The 10,633-nt window shown below is 42.3% G+C and overlaps 2 protein-coding genes across 2 annotated transcripts; one reads left to right on the top strand and one right to left on the bottom strand.

The window, feature by feature from the left end:
* The first annotated feature begins 2,463 nt into the window (after window positions 1–2,463).
* On the top strand, window positions 2,464–4,324 carry LOC131222716 (putative pentatricopeptide repeat-containing protein At3g28640). The gene has a single exon (XM_058217879.1). The coding sequence runs from the start codon at window positions 2,464–2,466 to the stop codon at window positions 3,988–3,990; it is 1,527 nt and encodes a 508-aa protein (XP_058073862.1). The 3' UTR covers window positions 3,991–4,324.
* On the bottom strand, window positions 4,235–6,423 carry LOC131222715 (pentatricopeptide repeat-containing protein At1g59720, chloroplastic/mitochondrial). The gene has a single exon (XM_058217878.1). The coding sequence runs from the start codon at window positions 6,265–6,267 to the stop codon at window positions 4,402–4,404; it is 1,866 nt and encodes a 621-aa protein (XP_058073861.1). The 5' UTR covers window positions 6,268–6,423; the 3' UTR covers window positions 4,235–4,401.
* Between the last annotated feature and the right edge of the window lie 4,210 nt (window positions 6,424–10,633).

The following is a 10,633-nucleotide window of genomic DNA, read 5'->3' as shown; positions in this document are numbered from 1 at the left end:
ACTTTATGTTCATATGGAAGGAGGACATTAGAGAATTGGCAATGCCATCTACTAAGTGAACCTCTGCAAAATCCTCAATCAGGTGGGCCACACATGTCCAAGTAGGGTGGAAAATGGCCGGGATGGCCTAGGCAGGTGAGAGTGGGCATAGGAACCAGCTAAAGGAATCGGAGGCTTGTGAGCCAGTGTTCTTGTTTTCCAGTCGAACGATTTAGAAAAAAAAACCACGATTCATAAATGTTTAATGGTAGGAAATAGATGTTGGAGGTCCCCTCCTATCTAAGTAAATCAAGTTAGTAGGATAATCTGAAGATAAGGCATGTGGAGAACCGCCATGAGAATGACACTTGCCAGTAAGGAGAATATTTAACATTCCTACTACGAAGGAAGGAGTTAGCAGTAGAGTTTTATTATCCTTGGATCTAAAAACTGATACCTCGGCTGATAGTGGGAAAGAGCAGTGATTTAAACATCGATGGTGTAAATAAAGCGAGTTGTTAAAATCACCTATATCACACAAAATATGGTTGATATACCATGAAATATCAATTATTAGCCAAAAACCCTTTCATAAACTTCTAGATCGTTGATACATGCGATTCATTGAGATATGTATCAGCGAAATGTTATAATACATTCTCTCAGTAAAAATTCAAAAGGAAAAAAAAAAAGAAAAAAAAAATAACTCTAAAACATCAATTTTCTCTTTTGGTTTGTCTAATTTTTCAATTATAATGGTAAATATTTATAAATGGATAATGATTAAATTCTCTTATAATTGCATGGTAACACCAATCATATTTGACTGGAATGATAATCACTATAAATATAATATTTTTATAATGTAAAAATGTAATGATTACAATATACTTTATTCACTACCTTTAGAAGTATATTTGATTTTTGATGTACAAGCTATAAATTAAATTTAGAAATGATTTTGATATCTCATTTACTTCACATTTTATAAAAAATTTGGAAGCAAAACGGTCTCTTCATTTTATTTGAGGGAATATATTTTTACACTTGTATTGTATGATTTACAAATTATATAAACTCATTTAGGATATTTTTATTATTTACACTTAGCTTGACACAACCCAAATCATTGAGCAGAAAAGTTGCCACTCATTAGCACACTTGTACGGAAAAAATGAGCAAATCGTACTTACAACTGAAATGACCGCATATACTTACCTGCTGAAAACATGTATCCTGTTAAGAAGCTAAGCAATCAAAGACATACACATTGCCAAAATCCTAAAAGGCGTCATTTGTCGTACGGCACATGATTGGCAAACATAAGGCATAATCGATTAGCGACTGTGTAGAGGAAATTTTGTCAAAGACTCACCATTAATTGTTAGACTCTTAATTAATCAATCACTGCATGGCGTGGTCTTTTCAAGGAGACTTACCGTTTGCAGGTCTCTATTGGTGAGAGATATTCCATACACCATGGTGGTCTCACGGCTGTATAGCTTTTTTCACGACCATGCAAGTCCGGAGTACCATCAAAACCATGGCTGTTCCAATAACACATGCCATCATTGATATGTCTTATGCTTACTCCATTCCGATAACATACACTATCATTGATAATATCTTATGCTTATTTTTCTTTGTGATGATCGTATTACATTCATATTTAGAATAATAAATTTAGTAATAAGTCATTTTTTTTCTATCTTTATTGATGTTGATATTTTTTTAAAAATAATATTATTATTATAAGAAAAGTTATTGTTTCCAAGATAAAAATGGTCCATTAAAATAACTAACCTTCAGTTTCATAAATTATTTGATTGTTTTAACAAACTAATTTGGTGCCCAAGGTCACAAGGCGAACATTTTGATTCGAGTTGATTAGAACTTCGACACGCCCCATACTTAATATATTCACACACGTTTAGTTAAAATTGACTCATTCCTTATTCTAATGGTCGTGTGTCCAAATTAAATAACAACAACAAATGCATTAGAAAATACATAGTTGAAATCTATATACAAAAAGAAAATTGTATGCATATTTGTTTTTTTTTATACCATTTCTACTTCTAATTGCATGATTAAATCTCTTTCAACGTATCTTAAAATTTTATTGAAAAATTACATTATTTTCTAACATTTCCCTCAAATAGCAACATAATCTCCCATACTGTACCGACACTTCACTGGGGGTATCGTCTTACATCGATATCAAAGAGTAATCACTGGGAAAGAGTTAACATCCATATCCCGGCTCCGGTCTGTCAGGCGAAGGCTCAAGCCCGATCCATGGAACAGGGAGTCAGGTTCGAGCCCCGCCCGGGCTCATCTATTTAAATGTCCGAACGAACACGGATTTCATGCCCGCACGTGAAATAAAACTGCGCTCGTGCGAGGGACCAGAGAGCGTCACTTACATTCATTAAGCCACCAGCTTCGGGTAAATCAAGCTCCACGCTGAAAGCATGCGCCTTCATGAGCTCTCCGAGCCGTGGCAGCAGCTTCCAAGCATGGAAGCGCTGCATGTCCCTGGCCCAACGCTGCTCCAACATGGCCCAGCTCAAAGCCATCCACGCCATCTTCACTGTCCACGGCATCCACGCCAACACCTACGCCAACAGCAAGCTCATCGCCTTCTGCGCGCTATCCGACTCCGGCAGCTTGCCGTACGCCTCCCTTCTCTTCCATCAAACTCTATCTCCCAACTCCTTCATCTACAACACCCTCATCAGAGCCTACTCCCGCACCGCTCGACCCCAACGCGCGCTCGCGTACTTCCGCCTCATGCTTGCTGAAAAGCCCGAAAGAGGCATCGTTCCCGACCACCACACCTTCCCTTTCGTGCTCGCCGCATGCGCCAATGTCCCCTCGGCCTCCGCGGGCGAGCAAATACATGCCACTGTCTTCAAGAACGGATTGGCGGCTTCTGATAATTTCGTGCAGACCGCACTAATGCGGATGTATGTGGAAACTTGCGTATTGGGTTCTGCTCGGAAGCTGTTCGATGAAATTCCTCAGAGAGATGCCGTGCTTTGGAACGTGCTTATGAATGGGTATCTTCGTTTGGGTGATGCTAATGAGGCGTTGCGGCTGTTCCGTGATATGCTGGCGTCGGATGTGGAGCCTGATAGGTTCTGTGTTGCAACTGGGCTTGCGGCTTGCGCTCATTCCGGGGCGCTTCGGCAGGGGGCGTGGATTCATGAGCATGCGAAAAGGAATGGGTATACTGATGATGTTTTCATTGGGACGTCGCTGGTTGATATGTATGCCAAGTGCGGGTGTATTGATAAGGCTGTTGAGGCGTTTGAAGGAATGCCAGAGAGGAATGTCTTCTCCTGGGCTGCGTTGATTGGGGGACTGGCAATGCATGGGTTTGCCAGGGATGCGATACGGTGCTTGGAAAGAATGCAGGAAGAAGATGGGCTCCGGCCAGATGGGGTCGTGCTTCTGGGAGTCTTGACAGCCTGTAGCCACGCCGGACTTAAAGAGGAGGGCCAGTGTCTCTTGGATAGCATGGAGGCATGCTACAGCGTAATGCCAAAGCATGAACACTACAGTTGCATGGTGGACCTGCTTTGTAGGGCAGGTCAACTAGACAAAGCGCTTGCACTTGTGCGAGAAATGCCCATGAAGCCACTTGCTTCAGTCTGGGGTACGTTGTTGAGTGGTAGCAGGATCCATGGTAATGTCAAGCTTGCAGAGCTTGCAGCCGAGGAGCTGCTACAACTCGAACAGGATGGCAGAGCAGAAGAAGATGACGGTGTTTACGTGCAGTTATCAAATGTTTATTTGGGTGCAAGAAGGCAGGAGGATGCTAGGCGGGTTCGGAATATGATGGGCAATAGAGGGATAAAGAAGACGCCTGGTTGTAGTGTGATTGAGGTGGATGGGAAGGTGAATGAATTCGTTGCTGGAGATGAGGCACACCCACTGCGGTGTCAAATATATGAAGTGCTGAGTCTGTTGTACCACCAAATATCCCTCCATCCCATGCTATGGTAACCTGCTACAATGTCACAAGTTGAGAATAATTGCAACAAATCATTAGCGAAGAGAACCGTCCTTGAGATATAGAGCCTCCGGACTAATACCTTTCAGCGTCACTTGATAACTTTTGCATGGGCTATCTCATTTGCCCTTTCCCCCACATGTCTAATTTACATTAACCTCGGAAGCCCTTGCAATTTTTATTTTCATTTTTTTTTTGCAAACAATCTCCTTTGTAGAAGAACTCAAGAGCAAGAAAGAGCTTGAAAATGCATGAATTGTAATGCATCATGTCTAATTATCTATATACATGAATGAAACAAATTCTTTAGTGGCTTTGCCAAAAACATTCCCCATCTACATTATATTTATATGCTTTGTAATATCTTCTTGTGTTGTTGATCCCAATAAAAATCATGTCAAACATCACCAATAATCCATGCATGAGCACAACCCGGCTTTAAATCGATGGAATCGGGTGCGATCTCTCACAATGATTTCTACATCAAAAACGGTCGATATTAATTTAGTCAGTGTGTGGCAATCACTGCACACACGCAGGTTTTTCAAGATGCGGATGGGTGTTCCTGGCTTTGCATTGAGGAGGCCAAAAGCAATAGCCAGCCTCTCACTGTGAAGGCGAAGTGAGTGTCGCTTCTCATCGGCATGATCAGCTATATGAGCTTGTGATAAGTCAGGTGTGTATCCGACCGATACCAGTTTCTCTTCAATTGCTTCCAACATCTCGTATATCTCCTGTGATCTTGGGTGTGATGTGTCACCGGCAATAAATTCATGGACGACCCCATCCATCTCTATCAAACTACAACCAGGCTCTTTTGTTATCCCCTTCTCACTCATCAATTTCCTAACCAGTCCAACCTCATTCCACTGGTTTGCCGAGGCATAGACTCTTGACAAGAGAACGTAAGTGCCACTAGACATGCCTCCCTCTGACTTCAAAACTCGTTTAGCTACCAACTCACTGACCTCAATGCCCGCATTTAGCTTGCAGCAAGCATCAAGAAGACTCCTCCAGATCACTACATCGGGCTTCATGGGCATGCCAGATACAAGATTCAAAGCTTCATAGACAAGTCCTGCACGAGCAAAAAGATCAACCATGCATCCGTAGTGCTCAATCTGGGGTGCAATTCCATACTCGGTGACCATCGAATCAAAGTACCTTTGGCCCTCATTCACCAAACCCCCATGATTACATGCACTCAAGACGCCAACGAATGTGATAGAACTAGGCTTCAGCCTCTCCTTCGTGCACATGCAACCAAAGGCATCGAAAGATTCCTTAACATGCCCATGCATGGCAAAGCCTATAATCATAGCATTCCAAGAAGTTACGTCTCGCTTAGGCATACAGCCAAACAATTGGACCGCCATATATATAGCCCCGCATTTTGTATACATATCCAGCAGGCAATTGTTCATCAAGACATCATCAGCTACCTCTTGTTGACAGTTCCTCAGCACATAGGCATGAGACCACAGCCCCAAAGAAAAAGCTCCCAGACCTGCGCAAGCACATACAATGCTCTGCATCGTAAACCCATCCGGTTCAAACGACAACCCCTGCATCTCCCTAAACAGTCCAATGGCCACAACAAACTCACCCCAATGGACATATCCATCAATCACAACATTCCACGACACCAAACTTCTCTCCGGCATTCCATCAAACACCCGGCGAGAAGCATCCAAACACCCGCAAGACGCATAGAAATGGATCAAACTATTATTCACGTGAGTATCACAGGTAAAACCCAGCTTGACAATGCGAGCATGAATCTGCCTCCCTTCCCAAACAGCAAACAGAAAAGCGCAGGCCTTGAGAACAAACGGGAACGTATATTTATCTGGGGCGGCACGGCCATCGGCCACCATCCGATGGTAGAGGACGAGGGAGCGAAGCTTGAGATCAGGGCTTCGAGCGTAGGCGCGGATGAGGGTGTTCCAGATGAAGGAATTGGGGTTGGGGATAGCAGAGAGAAGGCGATCAGCATAGTGGAGATCCAAAGCGGCGGAGGAATGGAGGATGCGGCTATACAGGAAGAGAGTGTGGTAGTCGAGAGGGAGATGGGGTAGAGGAGGGGAGGAGGTTTTGAGGAATTGAGCATGGATCTGCTTGAGGTGGGGCATGGAAATGTTGTCTGTAAGGAGGGACAGGAGGTGACGGTTGTGATGGGATGATGGTGGTGGTGGTGGTGGTGGGGATGGGGAATGTGGAGGAGTTGTGATGAACGGCTGAGATGTTGCCACGAAAGCTAAAGAAGTCATGGTTAGGAGGTAGCGAGAGCTTTGGTGAAGCAAAATGAGACTGCATGCTTACCTGTTTGTAACTTTTCCCACCAAAAAGATGAGAGACAAACAGGAGTACAGATACTACGCTGTTGACACTACTGGAAAGTTCCCATAGTTGTGATCACAGTGGGGTCCACCATGATCTATCCATGATATCTTATTCCGTCCATCATATGCTTCGCCTAGCTTTCACCTTGGATCCCGAAAATCAGGCAGATCTAACCCCTCAGGTCATAGGGAACAGCATAAAATCACGCCTAAAACTTATAAATTCTCTTGGAGTGGCCCACCTGGTTTTCCTATAGCCTAATTTTTGGTGTATGCCTTCATCGACGTGGAGCGCATCTAGTGAATGGATTGGATGACATACAAACACAACAATAGGTCCCACTGGACTGATTTTTTCTCCCTAAAAGTGTCTAACATCAAGGAGAGATCTAATGGGTGGGCTCCTATTAAAGTTTTTTTTTTTTTTTTGGATTAGCTTGTTAGTACACGCCCCCACTGTCAGTGCACACTCCACTGTTAGCCAAATCGATACCAAGACCTCAATGTTAAAACGAGAGTATCTTCGTTCATTCTACCACTTGAGCTATGGATAAGGGCGTTGCCCCACAGAGGTTGACATTTCCGGAGGACTACGTGTTCAGTGGTTACAACCTCATTGCACACTGTTGTCCTTGCACATGTGGCTACGTCTATAAGATTCGAACCCAATCCGTCACAGAGTGCCTATGGGGCTATCGGCGCTGACTGCCTACTGATGCTGTCAGTAGCCCATGGTGTTACGTGAAACCCACCCTAATGTATGTGTTTTATCCACGCATGAAGGAAAAAAAAAAAAAAAAAGAGAAGCAAATTTCATATAGAGCATACCACGCGAAACAGTGATAATTGAACGCGCACCGGTAAAAACTAATCAAGGCTATGAAAGTTTTGAATGCAGCTGATATTTATGCTCTCCATGCCTGTGTGACTGTGGCCCTAGGAAGGTTTTTAATGGCGGGCATTGAATCTCCACCGTGTTCTTGTGATGTGGTCTACTTAAGATTTGACCGTCACATGTTTTGGGCTCATGTCTTAAAATAATTTGGAAAAATATATGGATGGTGCGAATAAAACATACACACACGTAGGCAATTACTGCCAGCCAGAAAATCCTGACTGCTGGTAAGTGGATCCCATTGGATGAGCAGTCCAGATCTTTCACATCTATAACCCATGGGAACCGTGTTGGAGTTGTGTGGGAACCAATGCAAATCTTGACCATGACATGTAAATAGGCAATTATTACTGACACTTGTAAATAGGCAACAGCAGCCATATGATGTTGACAGGTAAGCTTGTTTGGAATGGTACTAACCTGAAAGTGAGGAAAGAAGACTTCTTTTCCGCCAAAATTTATGGGGCCCACTGTTATGTATGTGTCTATTTCACGCCATCCATACATTTTGCCTGCTTATTTCAGGGCGTGAACCCAAAAAGGAAGCACATCCAAAGCTCCAGTGATCCACACCACAGGAAAACAAGGGGAATTGAGTGCATACCGTTCAATTCTTCTTGGGGACTACAGAAGTTTTGGATCAAGCTGATAATTGTGGTTTCCCTTCATCCATATCCATGTGACCTTATGAACAAGTTGGATGACAGGTACACATCCCCGAATGGTCCTAGGTTCATTTTAACTTTCAACAGTAGGTGTTCAATTCCCCCTGTTTCCTGTGGTGCGATCCACTTAAGTGTTCGATCTGCCTCAGTTTTGGAATCCTGCACTAAATTGAGCACGTAGAATGGATGGACGGCGTGGATCAGATACATACATAATGGTGGGCCCCACAGATATTATAGGGATAATTTCGGTCCAATTTCAATGTATTTATGCCACGGTTTTCGAGGCCTAACTACCCTGTAAATCCCTCTTAATGGCATAGTTTTGCAAACATTTTTTTTTTTTAAAAAAAAATTTAAATTCGAATTCAAATATCACATACATTAAGATCTCTTTACGTTTCTCCTGGGCCGTTTTCATTGTGTGAAATGTATTACAGTCACATGAACATTCGTGGTTAAGATCCTCGTGAAAATGGCCCATTCCCAAAGCTTATAAAATGGCATTGCCTAGCTCTTTTCGTCACATGACACTCCACACTGTAACGCAACAATTGCCTTGGACGAAAAAAGAAAAAAGAAAAAACTGCTCTTTTTTTTTTAAAAAAAATAAAAAATAAAAAATTCTGGGCATATGAACGATTCTTATTGGCAGTAGGTGTTGGGTTCATCCACGATGTGTGTGCACCAAAGGCCGCCATGCTGGGCATTGTATCTTGGAGGTGGCTTGTTGAGGAATTTATTGCACCAATCGAATCAATTGAAGGGTGTGAACTATCTCAAAGATAATGACTATGTTCACACCTCACCTCAGAATGAAATTTGAAATCTTCTTCCTCTTACATTCGATTAAAAACAGGTGTAAGGTTCCAAATATCCTTTCGTCTATTTTGTTCAAGTTTATTTCCCACATCTAAAATCAACATGTTCATCCCGTGTGAGAGGATTGATGGCAAGTTAGGATGGAAGTTCTCCACCATCGAGCTCAACAATGAGTTGGTGCCTTACCCTACCCCACATAAGAGTATGTGCCATGTGCATGGGTTTCTAGTGCTCAACTTGTTGGACATATGCATTGGTGGATTAATTTGTCTCTAGACTAGGAAGCCTATCATGCCTAGACTATGATTGACTTGGGGATGCATTAGCTTTGATATGAGAACATGTAAAGAATTCAAGGTCCCGATAACATTTACTTTCACTTGCTTAACGATGTTATCATATGGCTAACAAAAGATGAGGTAGTTGGGTGCATATATCAAGATCAAATTGAGGTTTTGTGTGGTTTAACAAGGGATCCATTCTTTTCTTGGATCCATCTTATGGCTTAGATCTTGAAAAACAACATTTATTAAGTGATTTTCTACTAAGCCTAGTACTTGAAAGGTTTTAAATAGTTTCATAAATATTTTAAACTGTTAAACTTTTATTTTTACCTTTAAAAAAGTTTTGATCACACTTAATCACATTTTTATGGTTTAGATTTTATGGCCCACTACTTGATTTGCAAGGGAGTAGGATCAATGATGGATGGCCATGTCAATGAAAGGATTAGATCAGAAATTTTTTATTTTTTATTTTTTTATACACGCACACAAACCCCACACACTCACGCTAGTGGAATTTCACCACCTATGGGTACTCGAACCCTTGACGGGGAGTTGAAACTATGACCGGGATTAGATCAGACATTGGTTACATGGTTAACATTGGATCACAAACTTCCAATGTGTTAGGGTATGTGAAAGACTGTCAGTTGGCAGAGTACCATACTGTTGTGTCTCCGGAACCCTAACTTTTCCTTATAAATAGATTATATCCCAGGATGAGAGAAAAAGGAAAAAAGAAGAAGAAAGCCTTGGACATCTCCAGGGCATCATTTGCAAATATATTCCAATGTATTAAGGATGTGAAAACTATTAGTTGACATAGTACCATATTGGTGTCTCTCCTGGGTCCTTACTCTTGCTCCGGTGGTAGACTCTCAGGAGTTTCAACACCCGGTCAAGGGTTCAAGTACCCATGAGTGGCGAAATTCCACTATGGCGTGAGTGTGCCGGGGTGGGTGTGCGCATGTATGTATGTGTGTGTGTGTGTGTATATATATATATTGGTCTCTCCATGGAACCCTAACTTCTCCTTACAAATGGATCCTAACCCAGAATGAGAAGTAATTCTAACCAATAGTATTTGTGATTTTCTTTCTAGAAACTTGATAACATTTAAACAGAGATCCATAGGACAAAATCTAAAATCTCGGTTTTTGAAAACTTTGATATTCTAACTATGTTTCGAAAATCCCAACACTGGTGTAATGATGGTTGGCAATCAGTCAGTTCAGGCTGTGGGTCCACTCGCGTAACTCGCTTATGAGCCAAATAGGCTATGCTAAAAAGTTCAACAGCCAAATGAATGGACCCAAGCAGCACCAGGTTGGGTCTGGTCTGAATCAAGCCTAACCAAATTACAGCCAGTGGGTCGGGTCAATGGATTGCAGTGCAATAGGTCAATGGGCTCTAGTGCGATAAATATCCTTGGATGACTGTGCATGGGACATACTTGATCAGAGCATTTGCAAGAACCAGAAAACAACTGGGCTTCACTACCCTGAGCTTTGTTTATGCCTCAACTTAGGTTATAAATGGTTAACAGTTGTCCTGCCTAAATATGTGGTCCCCACCTTGTATGGGACATGAAGTGAAAATCATTCCCACCACACAATCCTAAGTGTCAG

This window comes from Magnolia sinica, chromosome 13 (genome assembly GCF_029962835.1).
Source record: "Magnolia sinica isolate HGM2019 chromosome 13, MsV1, whole genome shotgun sequence".
NCBI lineage: Eukaryota > Viridiplantae > Streptophyta > Magnoliopsida > Magnoliales > Magnoliaceae > Magnolia > Magnolia sinica.
This window is presented reverse-complemented; position numbering and strand designations above follow the sequence as displayed.